At 48.3% G+C, this 19,651-nt stretch overlaps 1 protein-coding gene across 7 annotated transcripts in view; it reads right to left on the bottom strand.

Moving 5' to 3' along the window:
* Positions 1-1,086: 1,086 nt before the first annotated feature.
* Positions 1,087-19,651, bottom strand: part of LOC1272318 (Ca(2+)/calmodulin-responsive adenylate cyclase) — a 67,641-nt gene continuing 49,076 nt past the window's right edge. For 6 of the 7 annotated variants that reach the window (XM_061660659.1, XM_061660670.1, XM_061660663.1 and 3 more), the window contains 11 exons: positions 19,179-19,571; positions 16,869-17,222; positions 15,977-16,789; positions 15,607-15,900; positions 10,557-10,823; positions 10,289-10,486; positions 9,951-10,213; positions 9,514-9,868; positions 4,516-7,325; positions 3,726-4,432; positions 1,087-3,534 (listed from right to left, as the gene is read on the bottom strand). In XM_061660659.1, coding sequence (XP_061516643.1) covers positions 3,248-3,534; positions 3,726-4,432; positions 4,516-7,325; positions 9,514-9,868; positions 9,951-10,213; positions 10,289-10,486; positions 10,557-10,823; positions 15,607-15,900; positions 15,977-16,789; positions 16,869-17,222; positions 19,179-19,379 — 6,549 coding nt within the window. In that variant the 5' untranslated portion in view covers positions 19,380-19,571 and the 3' untranslated portion in view covers positions 1,087-3,247. The remainder of the gene's footprint in view (positions 3,535-3,725; positions 4,433-4,515; positions 7,326-9,513; positions 9,869-9,950; positions 10,214-10,288; positions 10,487-10,556; positions 10,824-15,606; positions 15,901-15,976; positions 16,790-16,868; positions 17,223-19,178; positions 19,572-19,651) is intronic. The other variant, XM_061660694.1, reaches the window with a different exon arrangement.

The raw sequence follows: 19,651 nt of genomic DNA, 5'->3' as shown, positions 1-19,651 counted from the left end.
GGTGTTTTTATATATATATATATATATATATATATATATATATATATATATATATATATATATATATATATATATATATATGTTTATAGACTCAGTAAAACAAAAATATAAAAAGTTTCACTTAAAGTTTTCAAACTCCTTGCAGGAGAATTCACGCTGTGCTGCGTATGCTTCATTATCTTATTGGTAAATAAATATGCGTGCCAATTGTACATGCTAACCGTTAATTTCCTCTTGGAAAAAAATCAACAAGAGTCTTGAATTTAATTTAAAAAAAAATAATCATAAAAAAATCAGAATTCGTTGCATTCTTATGCAGTGCTAACACTGATCGAGCTTTTACAACTATTAATAATTGTTATTATGTATTCAGAGCATTTCCATTATCGCACCATTCACAACGATTTTATCATGTTCTTGTTGCTTATTTAATTGAAAAGATGTAGAAATAAACAAACGACAAATAGCTGGTACATTATGTTGTGATTAGTCGAAACCTTCCGTTTCTCCATATTTGAGATATAAAACTAAAAAATAAAATTAAAAAAAAAATACTCTACTCCGGGCTATCCCCGGCTCTAGGAGGATTCGGCTTGGATGTGTACAAAAATACTTCTGTTTGTATGCGCCACTACTAAAAGCCGAAGCGAATAGATTAGGAATGGCTTCTCATAACAAACCGGGACAGAATGGGCCGCCCCCGGCCAAGCGTTCTCCGCGCCGTTCTTCCTACGAATACGCATCCGCACTTGGTTCTGGCCTTTGGCGGGAGGACCATGCGGCGGCTTCTAACCAGCTGTTTCTCTTTCGCTCATCGTGCGTACGTTCCCGCTCGCTCTCCAATGCAAACTTACGCGTAATCGACCCGCCAAGCTGACATGCAACATTGTGTGCTACCCCTTTTCGTGTCGTATACAATCGTAAATTGCATCGAAAACATCGCATACAAAGTTCCGTGGAAATGGGTCGCTGTGTGGTCTTCGCTCAGTAACGATATCTCGGGTCTAATTTGAAGTACTACCAGTATATCTCAACTCGCTTCCACTTTACCACGCACACGCACAACAGAGCATTTCACCGGTACGGTCTTATTACGATTATTATTGACAGTTTTATTCGTTATTCCAGTGAAGTATATAAATAATAGTTACAAAAACAAAAGCTGCGCTTCATTTTCCAACGTTCTGTGGTGTTTCGCGTTTTGGTATGCTACAACAATCGTCCACTCCCCAGTCGCCAGCACCTCGCACAGCAAATGGAGCATTATTCTCTCTCGTGCTGCCGGCTTCAAGTGAAATCTATGGAGCCGCAGCTACCCCTAAAGTCAGCATCTCCATATCCCCTTCCTCATGAGCAAAAAAGTGTGTTTGTTGACAGTAGGGACGCGCGCCGTGGCGTTGGTGGGTGTTTGAGAAGTGCTGTGCTAGTGCACAGGCGGCTTGCTCTTAAACTGCGAAGAGGAGGTTGGGATTGAATTTGAAACCGAATCGGGAAAAAGGCAATCAGTCTGCTTCCAAGCGACACATCTCAAAACATGCGTGCATGTGTGTGTGTGTGTGTGTGTGTGTTTGTGGTGGGAAATCTGTGCGTGAGAGTTTTACATTCCTATTAAGTAGTCTAATGCTAGTAGTCCAAAGCTTGCATGAGATTTTAGTAGTTACGCGTGTTTGCGCGCGCTCGAGGGCGAGCCGTAATACGCACCATAGCTGTCGCACTAATATAGCAACATATAAATATATATAAGTATTTATACATACTACACTGCATTAGTCTCTTGGTGACGCTAGCGCACCAGCATAGTTTGTTTAGTTGATGTATCAACACTTCTAAGAAGGGATATAATTTACAACAAACCACCCTTCCCGCTACACCGAGAAGAGCGTTTGTAATCCTGGGAGCGTTCTGTTCAATGTACACCGCGAAAAGGTAAGACAAATGAGAGGAACAGAGTGTTTGCATACAGAGAGAAAGAGAGAGCAAGAGAGGATAAGGAGTGTACGCATATACAAACGGAATTTCAAAAGTTCGCCAAAATTCATATTCAATAGTAAGATAACAATAGAAAAAAAGAGAAATGCACGGTGTGTACATAACGCTAAACATTAGAGACTATCGCTCTCTCTCTCTCTCTCTCTCTCTCTCTCTCTGCATCTCGTTTTTTGTCTCTTACGGGTTAGTTTGTACAGCTGTACTGCTACTATCTAACTGCTAATACCACCATCAGCTTCCACCCCCTCACGTAACTCACGTATCACACTGAATCATCCTAACGTTTGTGTTTGGTAAGGAAAGGAGAATCTCATCATTGCCAGAAAGGAGCGCCAATGTCCATATGATCACTGAGATTACACACACGTCATATGCCGCTTTGCAGCCACCACTTACAACTACTACCTCTTCCTCCTCCTCCGTGGAGTTTGCCATCATCCCACCGAAGCGTGCTACATCCCCGGCTGCCCAGATACGTAAAGCATCTCTCTCTCTCTCTCTCTCCTCTGCTAGCTTTGTGCATCTAAAACACTCCATCCCATCATCATCATCATCCAGCGCTTAACCATCAGGAAGGGAAAAAGACAACCAGCAAACGATTGGAAGAAATCAGGTAAGCCACAACGGTACAAAGCTACTAGTAGCAAGAAAAGGTTGAGATTCACATCTTTGTTGCAGGCATTTTGTAAGCGCTAAAAACAGACGGAGCTGAAAGATGGAATGTGTGTTAAAAATAAAAAAAAAAGTCTATGGCACAACATATCAACTCGGGAGTACAGGAATACATTCAAAAAAGGATTCCTACGAGGTGCAGCACCGACCAGTTAAGGTTCTAATAAGGCAAGTAAGTGGGTGTTTGTGTTTGGAGTAGAGGATCCGAAAGGCGCATCAGGAAGCAACCAAACAGTGGGATGATGACAAAAACCTCAATTAGCTCGTTCAATTCCTAATCCATATCCGAAGAAGAAAAAAAAGAAAAAATCCTTCCCTTCGTGAGCTCACAACTTAGCGCTAAACAGTTCCCCTAAAGACCTGCCCCTCTAGAATTAATGTACAATAGTTTGCACTCTTCGCGCATCAACTTCCCCTCGCACTATCCAGTCCATCCCTTCTACGATGCATTTGATGGCGTTTTAGGTGACGCAAGCGTTTCGCCCAACGGTGACCCGGACTGCGGCGGCGGCGGCGGCGGCGTCGTTGGTGGTGGCGGCGGCGGCTGCCGGGAACCGTGCCGCGACGGGACGCGCTCCAGCTGCTCTCATCCGACCGGGCCGAACTTGTTGGTGATTTTGTGCGACGCGCTCACGATCGCCATCTCGTGGCGCGAGTCCAGATCACAGTCGTACAGCCCGCTCAGCGAGTCGAGACTGAGCAGCCGGCTGCTGGCGCGGGACGAGATCGAGGTGTCGTCCACGTCCGGCGCGTTGTACAGCGAGTTCACGTCGGACAGGGCACCTTCCGCGTCGGTCAGCCCGGCCTCATTGAGCAGCGAGATGTTTTCCAGCCCCGGCTCGTCCGTGATGTAGCCGGTACTTTCGGCACCACCTGCGGGAGAGAGAGAGAGAGAGAGAGAGAGAGAGAGAGAGAGAGAGAGAGAGAGAGAGAGAGAGAGAGAGAGAGAGAGAGAGAGAGAGAGAGAGAGAGAGAGAGAGAGAGAGAGAGAAAGAGAGATAAAGAAACCGGCAGTGAGAGCGCAAGTTTATCCCGGCTGCACACAGATAGAGAGCGCATCTTACCAGTGGCCTCCTCCCGGCACTCGTCGTCGCTCCACTCGGACTGGCTTTCGACCGGGTTCGAGTCGAGCGATTGGTGGTTGTGGTGCGATGAGCCATTGTTGTCCCGCCCGCCACCGGCAGCAGCGCCTACAGCGACCCCGCCGCTGCTAGCACCACCGTCCCGTTCCAGCTGGGCACCGTACTTGAGCTCGTCGGTGATGTAGTTCCGGTTGGCGGACCCGGTGCCCTCCGAGTTGCTCAGACATCGTTCGCGCCGCTCGTGCGCACGCTGCTGACGGTTTGCGCGCAACCGACGCTGACCACCGCTCCGCTGCCCGTTCTCCTCCTCGTCCTCATCGTCCTCTTCGTCCTCGTCGTCATCATCCTCCTCCTCCTCCTCCTCCTCCTCATCCTCCTGCTCCTCGTCCACGTCATCTTCCTCTTCCTCCTCCTCGTCATCCTCCTCGTCGTCGCGATCTCGAGCGATCGCCCGGTCTAGCTCGCGCTCCCGCCGGCTGTAGTGGTGGCGCTCCCCCACACTGCGCATATCCTCGTCCGCCTCAATGTTGGACGACGTGTCGTTGGTCGACTTGGTCGCGTGATAGTTGCGATGGCGATGGTGCTGCATTTGGTTAAGCTGTTGCTGCTGCTGGTGTTGCATTCGGCCCTTCAGCTCGCTCTTGCGATAATCGTGGATGATCTCACACGACTCGGTATCAGATGTTTGACTGCAAAACGAAAAAAAGAAGAAACATTATTTACCATAAAACAACTGCCACGACACGCTAAACAAACCGCGCCGATCACTTACAGGTGGCTCGATTCGGAGGGATTCTTGTTGCGCGTTGCCTCCTTGATCGCCTCCAGCGTGCCCGGGTGCTTGGCGACGAGCAGATTGTTCACGTTCCGCACCCGTTCCAGCGAGCCGTCGTGAGCGGTCTGCTGCTGCTGCTGCTGCTCGAACGCAGCGTTTCCACCCTTGAGCTGATCCTCCGAATTCGGTCCGTCGCCTCCGCCACTAACCACCGACAACTGCGCAAGCAGCGGGCGCGACTGGGACTCGTTCATGCGCCGCTGCAGCTCTCGCTCGAACGGCGATTTCGGAAACGCCGCCGCCGCCGCTGTTGGTGCCGCCATCATCCCGGGGCCACCACCACCCTTCTCGTGGTACTCGAAGCTGTTGCACGATTCGCCCTTGTTGTGGGCGGACGACGACTTAGTCTCGGCCGTCGTGCTCGTCACCTCGAAGTCGCGCAGGTTGCCGAAATCGATCGGGCTCAGCTTCGGGGGCGAGGTCGGATCGACCTGTATGTCGCACGGGTAGAGATACTGCAGGGCTGGATTGCCGCCACCGCCGGCAGCATTGGCGTGCGCTCCACCGGCCGTGCTGAACACGGGCAGCGGTGACTGCGGCTCGCCGTCAAAGTCCTCCCCCTCGGTCGTCTTCGAGTAGCTCTCGTCGGACGAGCTGACCGACGGGGAGTGGGGCCGCGAGCTCAGATCGTCCGTCGAGGACAGCTCGCGGCATTCGTCGTACTCGGTCGGCAACTTGGGCAGCGGTTTGATGTACTGCTTCAGCACGGAAGCCGATTGTTGGCGCTGCTGCTGTTGCTGCTGGTGATGGTGGTGGTTGTGATGATGATGGTTCGGATGACTGTACTGCTGCTGCTGCTGCTGCTGATGAATGTAAGCCGGCTGCTGTTGTTTACTGTGGTGATGGTGCTGCTGCTGCTGCTGCATGTGCTGATGACGCACTAGGGCGGGCTGCGACATGCCGTAAGCGTATCCTTGTCCACTGATCGCATGCGGAAACACGGAGGACGTCGTCGCGTACCTCGGTGGCTCGTACATTGGTATCTGGTGCTGTTGCTGCTGTATTTGCTGTATCGGTTTGATGATTGCATTCCCAATAATGCCGCTCCCACCGGAGGCACCGCCGAGCAGCGGTTCGTTTTCGGACGCGGTCGCATACAGGCCCCGATTGTTCGAGTTGTGGTGTTCCTGCTGCTGCTGATGGTGGTGATGGTTGCGTATTTTGTGCCCATTGTTAAGATGGTCGCGCCCGAGCGGCAACAGCTGCTGATGCTGGTTGAAGTTGTTCTCGTCCAGATCGGTCACGTTCGGGTTTTCGATGATGTTAAAGTTCTCGCGTATGTTGTAGCTCGTCGCGGGCAGCTGCACACCGTGCCCGGCGCCCAGCTGCGACGACGTTGGTTGCTCCTGCTGCTTGTGTGCTGCGGCTGCCGCCCCCGGCTGCCCGTGATGGTGATAGTCGTAGTTGCGCTTGCCGTAGTTCTCCAGTCCGTGGTGAAAGCCACTGCTGCTCAGGATGTGATTGTTGTTGATGTTGTTGTGCTGCTTGTATACGCCGCCCTTTACCTGCTGCTGCTGTTGCGGTTGTGCTGCTTGAGCGGGGTTTGAGTACGACTGGGGGTAGTGGAAGGATTGCATCGAGTTTTTCGACGCCTGTCCCTGATTGTGCAGATGTTTCATCTGGAGCTGCTGATTTTGCACCATTTGTTGTTGCTGCTGCTGCTGCTGCTGCTGCTGATGTAGCAGATTGGGGCTTTCGAGAAAGTTGTAGCTTTCCTTCTTGCTGCTGTAGCTGCCGCCATCGTGCTGCCAGCGACCATTCTTGCCCGTTGCCGCTTCCATCTCCATGCGTTGTTTCATGTGAAAGTTTGAACCGAGCTGTTGCTGCTGCTGCTGCTGTTGCTGTACTAATCCTGCCATGTTTCCGTTCGGCGCCATCATGTACTGATGGTGTAGCGCTGCTGCACCAGCTCGATCGCGTCCCAACGATGCATTACCGGATGCTCCCATCGCTCCACCCGACTCGCCCGTACCCGTACCGCCGACCATCGCCAGCACGGCCGTCGAACCGACCGCATCCACCGACTGCTGCTGCTGCTGCACGACACTACTAGCCCCACCGCCGCCTCCACCACCGCCAGCAAGGCCGTTCGTCACCATGCCGCCCGCGAACAGATGCTGCTCGTTCTGCTCGCACAGGAAGTACGTCACCATGTCGCCCTTGCCCTTCACCTTGATCTGCCCGCGGCACCGAAACTCAAAGTGCGACCCCTGCAAGCTGTCCACCACCTCCTGCGTCACCTGCGTGTAGCCCGGTATGCCGGTCGAGTCCATGCGCGACGCCACATTGACCGTATTGCCCCAGATGTCGTACTGCGGTTTCCGGGCGCCAATCACACCCGCCACCACCGGTCCCACATTGACGCCCACGCGCAGCATAAAGTTGTTGTACGAGTTTTCGTTGATGTTTTTCAGCGTGACGCGCATCGCCTTCACGAAGTCGACCAGCGCCGTCATGAGCCGCCGCATCGAGCCCGGCTCGGACGGCAGCATCTTGTGCTCAGGGATCAGCCCGACCGCCGCCATGTACGTGCTGCCGACCGTTTTGATCTTGTCGATCGCGTGGAACCGCTCCTCGCACAGCAGCTCGTCGAAGTCGGCAATGATTTCGTTCAGCAGCCGCAAACACTCCACGCCCTGGTTCGACCCGTCCAGCTCGGTGTAGAACTCGTGGAAGTTCGGCACGCTCGCGAAGATGACGCCCACCTTGCTGTAGCTCTGGTGGTACAGGTCCTGTCGCATGGTCGCCTGCCGGAATGAGAAGAGCACCGTTCTTAAAAGGGTTAACACATACTGCGCGCGCGCGCGACGCACACAACTACCTTGCCCGCACGGTGTGTATCACACAAACGATTTCCAGAGCTGTTACAGAAGGATCGATTTTAAAAACCGCGAAAGCCGCCATTTATAATCCACGCGTATACGAAAGCAACTTATATTTGATATTTGAATAACTGCTTTACCTTAAGAGCAATACAGGATTTTTCAAAGGTTTTTAAATAGTTGTGGGACAATTCCTTGACTCTTTCCTATTTGAAGGGAACTCTATATGTTGGAAATTGGACTCTATTTGGACAGGCTTCTTTGAAATTCCTACTGGATTTGTCCAACAAGGGTGCAATAGAGTCAAATTCCCATTACATTAAGTTCATTTAACGGAAATGTCGCTTTAAACGACCTTGTGTGAAAGTGAACGTGAAATTTTGCTATATTTCATTAAATATGTATCATAATATGGCTATCGTACACCAAAAGAAATAATATCTCATTCTCCACCATTACAAAACGTGCTAAAATAATCATTTATATGCATTTCCTAGTGATTCCCCGCTGACCATTATATCTTCGCCGTGAACAAATCGGGGAATCACAAGGAATTGCATTTAATTTATTAATTAAATATTCTTTATAGTCTAGATAGTTGAGAAATTGAATATCCTTTCTTTTGGTGTGCGATAAGCTATATTAGGATAAAAATTAATTTAAATATAGCAGAAAACCCCAAAATTGCACGTTCAATTTCACTCAATTTCAATCCAGCGGAACCCTTCATAACGATTAACCCGTTCCATTGACGTACTTGTTATACGGAAAACACGTTATGCGGGAGGCTGTTTTCCATACGATTTGTACAAAAAGTAAAATAATTAATTCCAGGATCGCAAATGTGCTGATAAAAAGGGCATATACGAACAATTTTGTCATTATTAGTATCGAGAAGATATCGTTATTGAAAAGGTGTTAGATTGATTTAGTGTTTTCTTTAATATTTCCCAAATACGCTCGATAATCCGCAAATCGATAATCCAATCCGCCCTTTTGGCAACCAAAATCATGCGAAGAACAGTGTTCGATCAAAAGTAGTATTATTTGATTAAAAAGATAAATATCTTCCTATTTTTTTAACTATTAGCTTTCTGTGGACAACATGAAAATGTATGTAATGTAATAATTGCCTCATGAACCGAGACAAAAATAATAAGTTTTAAAAAAGCACATCAACACGCCATTCGATAATCCGCACTTGATGAAGTGTTTCTAGAACGATATATTTTGGTTTGCTTCTAAGCAGATTTTGTTGTTCCGCAGAAAGATTGTTTTCAAAAATAAACAAAATCATCAGAATTGTTATTATTTGTGGGTAATATTCTTCAACACGAATAAGGTGTTAAACATGTTGATTGATTTATAGCAATCACATCTACAATCCAGTTGCAGATATTAACGAGCTGGAATCCTCTGTCACGAATCAGGCTGGCTGCTTATTTTGCGCTCAAGGCTTTGGTTGATTTTTGGGCCATCCCTGCTTATCATGACAAGGTGGTCTAAAGGAAGATAAGCAGTTTCGGACCCCTCTAACATTTACCCCAGAGGAAAATCAGCTGCGCCAAAAAAAAATCAGACCCTTCGATTTTGCTGTGTCAAGTAAAGCGGAATACAGTTGGAAGAACATGAGCTTCGTCAGATTTTGAATGCTCTGTAGTTAATCATTTTCTGCATCGTATTGCATTTAAACAAAATTGGCATTCTTATTTCGCTCATTAATACTTTTACTATCACACTGTATGTATTCACGTTGAGTATCAGATTCAAAGCTGCATATGAATTAAACCCATCGTCCACATCAAAGTCAAAATAATATAGAGGTCGAGTCATCCAGAAGAGTTGATCAAAAGGCTTGGGAAAGTTTTGGCAGTTAGATGAAAAAGCTTCATCGAAAATCAAAAAGAATTATCGATTTCGATTCTGGGGTGTTTGACACAGAAGTAAAAATAAAGTCGATTTTATAGGCATTTTGATCAATTCCGCAAAATCTGCGCCAATGAAGAGTGAAAACGCGTGAAATCCGCCGCGCCAAACGCAAATTCCGCCGCTAGCTGTAACAGCTCTAGGATTGCTAAAACCATGAACATCCCCCGCTCGCTGACTGGCTTACCATGTTGCTGCGGGCGAACTGGTTGTCCAGGAAGTGGGCGGCCACGTGCGACGGCAGCAGGTTGTACAGGATGCGCCGGTTCGACTGCTGCAGCACGGACATTTCCTTCTTTTCCTGCGACGCCTGCAGCTGCCAGAGGAAGTCGAGCCGGGCCGTCCACTCGACCTGCCGGCCGTGCGCCAGGATCGCGATCATGAAGATCAGTATCCGGGCGACCGAGATCGTGTGCAGCGGGATGGCCGACTCGACCCGCTGGTCGTAGCAGTCGAAGATGTTGGCGTGCGACAGCTCGATAAACAGACAGTACACGAGCGCCATCAGCGTTACCAGCACCGTTTTGATCAGTATCGGCAATCTACGTAGAGCGAAAACGGGAGATTCATTAGATGAGCGGCGTAAGTGAAATTAAAAATAAAATGACGCTCCCCCCTTCCTACCTCAAAAAGATCGAAACGGAGAGAAAGGAATAGGCCGCCGAAAGGGCAATGTACTGTGGCAGGGCGCACTTCCGGTGGCTGTAGTTGTTGAGTGGTTGGTGGTGCTGTTGACCAGCCGTCCAGAGGTTCGGCTCGTTTCGGTGCAGCTCGCCCGCACTCATCAGAATATCACTAGAGGAACCGACCGAGCCGAGCGACTCCACGCTCGGGATGCTTTTGGTGGTAAAGTTGGTCGTGCACGGATGGTCTGACAGGCAGGTGAACTAGCCAGGGGATGTTGGGAAAGATAAACAGTTCCAGTAGTCGTTTTTTCTCTCTCTCTCTTAATTTCTACTTACCACGTTCACCTGTCCGACGGAGTACAGCAGCACGATGGTGAAGATGGTAATAGCCAGCCGCAGCGAGAAGCTCTGCGACAGGTCCCAGAAGATCCACTTGAGCCGCACCGCTAGCAGCAGCATCAGGATGGCGCTAATCCACACGAACGCCGTTAGGAACAACAGTAGAAGAATAAGCGTTCGTGGTAGGGCCGATATCTGCGGAACGAGAGGGAATAAATTATGCGCGCTCGAAAGCCTTCCCTCATCGGTCGAGCTGAAGCCTTACCTGCAGGCCAGCACTCAGTATCAGCAGCAGCAGGCTGCAGCCCATCGCGGTGGTGAAGCCGAGATCAAAGTCCTGATGGTACTGTCGCTCCTTCTCCTTCTCGCGGAACTGCAGCGAGATGCGCTTCACGTGCACCGACTTCTCCCGGTCGACGCTCCGGGCCTCGATCGCCTGCGACAGGAACTTGTTGACGCGGTTCGTCGGCTGATGGTACACGCTCGAGTGGCGCTTCTTGAACGGTCGCTTAAACTTGTCCGTCACCTTGTTCTGGAGAGGAAGAGTGTGTGGAGTAACCAAAGAAGAAGAAGGAGAAGAAGAAGAAAACAAAAACGACACCAAAATGTTAGCTACACGGTGCTGGATATATTGGGAAATGGTGTACTGTGCGCGAAACCACTTGGAGCGCACTGCTGCTCTATGCCTCGCGCTCTGTGTTTGTTGTTGCCCCTTGTTCAAAATAATGGCCCCCAAAAAACAAACACAAAAACCAAAATGTCCCCACAATCGTCCAGGAGGGGTGTGCGCGGGCGTGTGGGCAGGTGACACAACACGGCATTTTGCGATGGCAATTGCGGTGGTTTTCGATTTGCGGAGTCAGAATTAGTTTACAAGACACAGCATCTCCTATTTCTGCAGCTCTCGGCTAGGTGCACTAAAACGGGTTTAATTAATTACACATACACATACACACACACACACGTGTATTACACTCTTTCCTGGGATGCATGCGCCCAATGTCCCGTGCAATGACTAGTTGTCGCTAAATGTCTAGAGGCTCTACGGAAAGCATCGTCGACTTTGGAAAACTAACGAACTCATTAACACATGCCCAAACACACGATCAATCAATTTCTAGTAGCACAGCTAACATGCAGCGTATGTATCCTGAGCGACGTATGGACGGATGGAACCAGCCGACCCAACCCAGTTCGAATGTGAGATGTTTTTGAAGATGAGATAAGGTTAGGATATTGGTGCTTACAGAGTTTTTCAAGTCATTTTGCAATGTGCGCTGCATATTTTGTCGAGCATGAAATTTACTAGTCCAATGTTGATTTTATCCCATCCAAGTTTAGTTTTGACAGCCCTACCGAGGTGCAGATTTTCCTATATTTTCTACATTATTTTACACATTTTGACACATTTTATGCCCAAAACCGCAAAGAGGAAAACTAAAGATTTAACATGATGTGTCGTTTGACCCATAACTCGTTTCATTCAGTGAGTAATTAGCGTTCAAGATTCGGCCATGTAAGTTCTGATGGAACGACAACGAGTTATATCTCGCACATGGAAAGATTCATGCATCTTTGAAGATTCATGATTGCTCAACTGTTTCTGGTCGTATAATTATTCTTCAAGGATTAGTGAATGCAATGATTTTATTTTTTGTATTTACTACATCTTCTTCTTCTAGACATAGTCAAGCACTATCATGTCCAATATATGCAAATGTTACCTCCTCACTGTTCTTGTCTCGGTCTCGGTCTCGGGGTCTCGGTGAGAATCAAACTTCCTGCGATTTGGTGGATTACTAGTCTACATCCTCGAAATTCAATTCAAAAATTAGGAATTCTCCCCAAATTCCGAGATAGATGAAAAAATGATATTAAGTGCTTGTAGATTCTTTAAATTTAGACAGATTTGGCTACTCGAGCATCTTCAAGGATTCTTGAATCTTCGGGGTCTTCAAGGATTCGTGAATCTTGAATCTTCGTGACGATTATGAGTAGATTCGAATAATTGAATCTTAAAAGATTCATGATACTAGTAAACAACGAGGGGAGACAGATGTTCCAGCAATCCCATTGTTAGACACATACCATCGATAATTCCGAACAAAACACCAGCGCGACCTCGATGACGATGTTTAGATGACGATGACTTGCGTAATAGATTCCAACATGGAGATGACACAAAAACACACAAACGAACTGTATACCGATAGACAACTATGGTGGGAAAATTCGAGCTGTTGATATGACTGGGAGAGCATTAGTGACTTCACGGGCAATAACCGGGAGCGAAGGATGAACGTGAAACGATATCGAATAACAGACATGAGTAAGGGCGAAAACAAGGGAAAACACTATCTATCAGCTCAACTACACGCTAGACGCCGTGAGTTTTCTATACGCAAGCCAGGCATTGGGTTTGGCGATTTGCTCTCTACGACTCTACTACTAAATAAGCGATGCGCGCACATTGCTTGTTGCCTTAAGTTTGGAGCGCGAAAATGGAGCACAAAAACAAAACAGAAAAACAAAAAAACCAAACCAGAGCAGAAAATAATGCATGAAAATCAAACACATGTAAGGATTGCAACACATCAGTTGCATAGGTTGGAGCTAGATTTAACTTAATCTACACACAAAATCAAAATCCGCATGAAAGTGGGGTGGAGCTTCGGGTGGTGTGTCAAAGCAAGGGGAAGAGGACATGAGGTGGTTAGGAAAGTAACAGTAGAAGGAAAGAATATATTTAAAAAAACACGAGAGAAGGAAATAGAAAGAAGTAAAAGAAACAAAATGAACATAATAGTAAGCAGTAGGTCCTCACGTTTGATCCACTCAACTCCGAGTCGTAGAGCGAAACCCTGGTTTCCGCGGTACCGGTTTTACCTCCTGCGATGCCGCCGCCGCCGCCGCCACCACCACCGGCACTGCCAGCGCCACCGCCTGGCCCCCGGAGACCGACGGCAGGGTACGGGCTAGCGTGAAGGATGCGCTGCAAGTGGAGCACCTGCCGATTGGACCGTGGACGGACGAATTACGAGAATCGTGTAGAGAGAGAGAGAGAGGGGTCGCTTGTGTACACAATTGAGACATTGGCGAGCACTCAGAGGAAGAAGGGAGTGAAGAGGAGGGAGTGGGGTAGAGTGCGACTAAAAAGCGGATTGCAGATGCAGTTAGGTCGTGTCCTTTTGGTGCCGGACGGGGCGCTAATGCATTATGTGCTGAGTGGAAAAGAGTGTGACATGGAAGTTTTGTGCGCAGGATGCATATGAAATGGCAAATTTGGCAGTGGAGTGTCCTCAACGAAACCCGAACGAAACAACTCTTCCCCCACAATGATACGGCCAATCGGTTTTGGTTAGAGTGCAATAAGTCCGCCCAGCAGCTCTGTTTTGTTCGCGTGAAGCATTCCACGTGTCTTGATGTACTCCAACAGTGTTCCCCAGGCTATTCCTTACTCCCAATGACGTACTACATACTACGGCGAGGCGTGAAGGGGGGAACGGCGAGACGTTCAGTGCTGCAAAATGTCACGAGTATCACGAGATGATCAGCAACGAAAACAATGAACGTGGTAGCTTGATGCTCATTGCTGATACTCACTAAAAGTGCGTCATGACATGTCGAACGCGACAAGCAAATGCTTCCGACCAACATGATACTCTGACTAACAAGCTAAGATTAATACCGAAGCAAACATTATCATGACCGAATGCCACTGTTTTAGTGACCAGCACTCATGACTGAAACGAAGCTCAAATCAGATTACGTACACAACAGAGATGATCAGGGGTGAGACTCAAACAGTTGGTGGACCAATCACATGCTTGGTGACATTTTGTTTAGCACACAACTCTTGGTCAGTCGCAACATTTTGTGTCGGTGATCATCACGATAGTCATGGGAGTCTCATTGAGTCATTGAGTCTCACCTCTGATTATCACAGTAGAGCTTGTGACGCTGACATAATTTTGTTTCAGCCGAAATTTGTCATGACTATGTCAGTGACGTTTTGCACAACTGATCACAGTAAAAATAGTCATGACATAATGACTGACTAAGCGTTGGATTAAAAAAATGTCAAGAAGCATGCATTAATTACGCCAATCGTTTAGAGTATCACCTCTAGCTATCCTTATAGAGTACGTGACGCTGACATGGATTTTATTTCAGTCGGAATTAGTCATGACTATGTCAGTGACATTTTGCATAACTGATCACAGTAAAAAAAGTCATTACTTAGTGGCAGACCAAGCGATGGTCACAAAAATGTCACGAAGCATGTTTTGTCCCACCAATCGTTTTGAGTATCGCCTCTAGTCATCCCTATTGAGTACGTCACGCTGACATGAATTTTGTTTCAGTCAGATTTTGTATGATATTGACAGTGACATTTTACAGCACTGAGCAGTTTCATGAAAAACCCCGCGCATGTTGTGTGTGTGTGTTTTATGTTGTTTTTTTTCTGTTACCAGCAATGATGGGAGAGGAGGAAACTGAGGGGAGGAGTGTATCGGTGCAAGCAATCGAAAAGAATGACGCTTTGCTACGATTTACAGAGTGTGTGACAAACATAATTTGCCGGAACTTACCGGATCCTAAAATTAAAGAGAAGAGAAAGAAAAAGCAATAAACATAATACAGTATTTACAATCAGGGAGCAGTGTCGGAGAGATAGAGGAGAGCGGGGAATAGGGGGAGGGGGCTTTTTGGTGAGCAGAAATCAAATTCGGAGTATTCGGGTTACAATTGTAAGTGTGTGTGTATTGCACCAAACGGAAACGGAACGACAGACGCCACGGTACAACATCGAATACGGGAGAGGCGCACAAGGACTGTTCTACACAATCAAGGAATTTGATACCACTAAAGACACACAAACACACACACGGACACATACACAGAGACGGACAGATACAAACACACACAAACACACGTTCAAAACAAACATGCGAACTGAATTGCCATGTACAACGGACGGAAAACGGGAAGATTTTGTATGACGGGATTTGGAGCCATTCCGAAGTGGCGAAGCGCTCTTCGCTCTCTATCATCTCGCCAGCCAGAGTGAGATTGATTTTCGGGTGGCGATTTTCTTGGGGCCGAGAGTAAAGGTAAACCACGTGTCCGGGAGTGTCAAATAAACATGTACACCGGAGGGAAGAAACGGAACGGTTCCACGAGGGTACCAGGACATTACTGAAAGCTGCGGAACACGCAACACGGTAACACACGGCTGTGCAGAACGCTAAAATGGAAGAACGTTTGAAACGGCAAAAACAACAAAAGAACGCTACCGCAAAACTCTGCATTACCTTGCGCGCATTCTTGTCGAGAAATAGTCCACCACCGCCGGCGCTGCTCGAGCCGGCGCCGCCACCACCGCTGCAACCGGCCCCGCCAGCACCGGGGCCGCCTGCGCCACCGCTCGTGCTGGGGTAGGGCGAACCGGGACCGCCGGTGGCCATGTGCGAGAACGGTACCGGCACGGAGTATTTGATTGTGTGCAGCAGCTGCACCACCACGTTGGACACGTTGCGGAAGGACAGCTTGCGCCGGTTGGCCGCTCCCAGTGCCGACCGTACGCCGAGCGTGTTGAGCATGAGGGGCTGCGCAGGGACGAACAAAAAAGCTCACATTAGTTAGAACCGGGACCGCTCTGCTCGCCCAATTCCTCCCGCTTACCTTGCGCCGGTGCGCAGGCGGTACGATGAAGTACGTATCGATCTCGTTGTCCCGCAGGTACGAGTCGCGCGTGTCGCCGTGGCCCGCCTCCACCTCGTACTCGCCGCCGAGCGCGTCGAGCGTGGCGCGCGTCACGTGCACCCGGCCCGGCTCGCCGCCACTCTCCATGTGGTTCGCGAGCGTCACATCGTTCGACCAGACGTCGAACTGCCACTTGCGCAGCCCGAGCACACCGCACAGGACGCGCCCGGAATGGATGCCGACGCGCATGTTCAGTATCACGTCCGTCTGCTCCACCACCGACGCGATCGCGTCGATCATATCCAGCCCCATCTCGACCGCGCACCGTGCGTGGTCGGCCCGCGGGTCCGGTATGCCCGACACGCAGTAGTAGCAGTCGCCCAGTATCTTGATCCGCAGACAGTGGTTGTCGTGCGCCAGCTGGTCGAACCGGCCGAACAGCTCGTTCAGCAGCCGCACCAGCTCCTGGGCGCTGCACTGGGACGCCAGCACGGTGAAGCCGACGATGTCCGCGAACAGGATGCTCACGTTCTCGTGCTTCTGGATGTAGATCTTGTGGAACTGGCCCTCGACCGGCGACAGGATGTCGTTCTTCATCTCCATCGCGACGTGCTGCGGCAGCACGGACAGCAGCAGCCGCTCGAGCTTCTCGTTCTCGTCCTCCATCTCGAGCCGGGCCGCGATGCAGTTGCGCGTGTCGAGGAAGGCGCGCCGCTGGGCCCGCTCCATCATCACGTTCACCACGAACCCGGCCACATTGACGCCCACAAAGATGACCATGTTTGCAGCCAGCTGAAGCAAAAACAAAACAGAATGGCAGAACGGTGGTTAGTGCTCGAGCGCAATTGCAAGGGAGCGCCAAAGCACAAACCTGCTGGTAGGCGAGATACTGGAAGTTGCCGGTGTAGATGTTGTACCCGGTCAGGCCGACGTGGATCGACGGAAGGATCAGCCCGAACAGGGCGGCCTCCCAGATCTGCAGCGGCATCATCGCGTACGACAGGAAGATGACGAACACGATCTGCCAGACGCCCTCGGCCATTACCTCGCGCGTGTCCACCGGGAACACGATGCCGACCGTCGGCATCGAGATGAAGCAGAACGCGGCAGTAAAGAACAGGATGCCGTAGCACAGGTACGGCAGGTGGGAGTCGCGAATCAGCCGGAACTGCAGCAGACCCAGCACCACGGTGAACAGCAGGCACATGAACGTGTTAAATACATTCTGTAACGAGAAAGACCCAGAGAGAGGGAGAAAGAGAGATAGGGCATTAGATAGGCAACTTTAATGTGTGCGTTTTTTTCATAGTTTCTTCTCTTAACCACAACACGCCACTATATTCGAGTGTTTGTTTTTGCCAGTACAATGGCCGCGTCCGTAATGTTGTTTGCACGCGGTAGACAGTGCGCGATTCAAATAAAAAAAAACGGCTACCTTGTTTGCGAAACCTCCACCAAGAGGATGTCAACAAAGAACAAACACCCGTGTGGCGTCATCACAGTCACCTCCCTCCGCTCAAGATGGCGCAGGGAGTAGAGGATTTCTCATCTACAAAAAAAACCCTTCCCAAGTAGAGATGGGCATAAACTGATTCACATTCAGGCGAAATGAATCTTTGAATCAAAAACTCAAATATTGAGAGTGCACTTACGTTTAATCAGGTAGTTGCAAAAGAAAGATCTGATTCGTTTTTTAAATGATCTTAGGATATTCTTCAACAATAGTTGCTCTTTTAGCTCGTCATCATCAATGGCAAATTGAATATAATTCATTTATAATTTGTTTAGAGGGGTAAAATCACACAAAACGAAATACAATAATCTGGCAACTTTTGCAACAACAAAAACATTCATGACATACCAATCCAAATGATGGATCGCGACGAACGAGTTCACCGGTATGGCTGATTAATCTCTAAGGATTCTGGAATCCATGAAGATCCATGAAGCTCTGTCCAAAGAGTTTCCCTGTTTTTTTTTTTTTTGTTGCGTTTTTCAGAGTATATAGGCGATTTGAATTCGTCAACTTCGTGGTACATTCATCAACTCGAACGATCCAATAACACACTCGTAATGAGTTCAAGCCCGGAATGGACCGTCCCCCCGTAGTAAGGACTGACTATCCGGCTACGTGGTATTGAATTATGTCGTGAAAGCCTGTATAGGCCGGTATGTCCGCGTAGGACGTTTACGACAAATAGAAGGCGATTTGAATGCATTCTGAAGTATTCCTTAACATAGATTTGTTTCGCCATGATACCGGTTCGTTTCATAGCGATTTTGATACTACTACGTGTAGTACGTAGTAGTACGTCAGTTTTTATTCCTGAATATCGCATTACAGGGTTTTCCAAGTCAATCTTTCGAATCTGCAAATCATTATTCACCACTTCCAAGATGATTTTCAACAGCTACCAAATGTTGTATTTGCATCAAAACTTCAATTCTTACACATAATTTTCAACGCATCATAAAAAAAAAACAGTCAAACTCAACTCAGTTTGAGACGTGTTGAAAATCATGAGGAAGAAGTGAAACATTGTTGTGATGCAAATAAAACATTTGACAAAACATTTGTTGAAAAACATCTCGCAATTAATGAAACATATTGAAGACATTGGAAATTGACTCGGCAAACCCTGTATAGATGATCGATGCTTCACATCTACACGTATGCTGCAATAGTTAACGTATTGTATGTTCATGGATCTCTTGAGATTCATAAATCTCAAAATGATGTATCCTGCTCCAACGATTTTTCAAAGTCATGTTTGAATTTTCATACTCAGACACTATCGTTTTCTTATTCAAACTTCGACTATATCCGAACATTTCACAAGCTTAGTAAATAACGATGTTGAGGGTCATTTTGACGTCACCTTTAAATAATGAGTGGATTTTTGAATCTTGTTGTTATACTAAAATACTAACTGAATATATCCAACTTGTACAGGTTTGAACTAATGCTTGATATTGATGAAGATGCATGCTACAATGGCTAGAATCATAATCCTTAAAGATTCATGAATCTGGACAATCTTAAATCATAAACTTAAAGTTCTTGAATCTTTAAATATTCGTTTCAAGATTCAAATCACATTTCTCATACCTGACGATTCATATGAACGAATCGTTACGACAGATTCATGAAGCACAACACTACTCCCTAGGTGCTACTTACATGCAGGGTCGGTGCTTGATTGTAGCCTAAACTAAGTCCACCCATGACGCCGCACAGGATGACCACTAGCGCCACCACGCCGGTGACGGAGAAGCGCTGCAGCTTGAGCGTGTAGCGCTGGTACAGACTCTCCAGTTCGTTGTTCTCGAAGCGCAGCTTGTTCCACGGCCGGCCGCGGGCCGCATGCACCGCGTGGTCCATCCTGACGGAACGGAATTCTGACCGGTATTACACGCCCAGAGAAAGTGCTGCGTCGTGCTTTAGTGACGTCACGCACACACACACACTGGTGGGTCGCTTCTCGCTAGAGCACCTTGTCGTTGTCGTTGTGGCGATGAGCAGGTTTTGTTTTCTTAGGAGCGAATCCTTGGGCAAACAACTCCCGCGTCAAGTCTGTGAAATGGAAAAGAGCAAAGGTCATAATGGAATAAGTAAACTGAATGACGGGAGAGGAAATAGAAAAACCTGAATAG

This window comes from Anopheles gambiae, chromosome X (assembly GCF_943734735.2).
Source record: "Anopheles gambiae chromosome X, idAnoGambNW_F1_1, whole genome shotgun sequence".
Lineage (NCBI taxonomy): Eukaryota > Metazoa > Arthropoda > Insecta > Diptera > Culicidae > Anopheles > Anopheles gambiae.
Note: the sequence above shows the minus strand (reverse complement) of the source record. Positions and strands in the feature narration are given on the sequence as shown.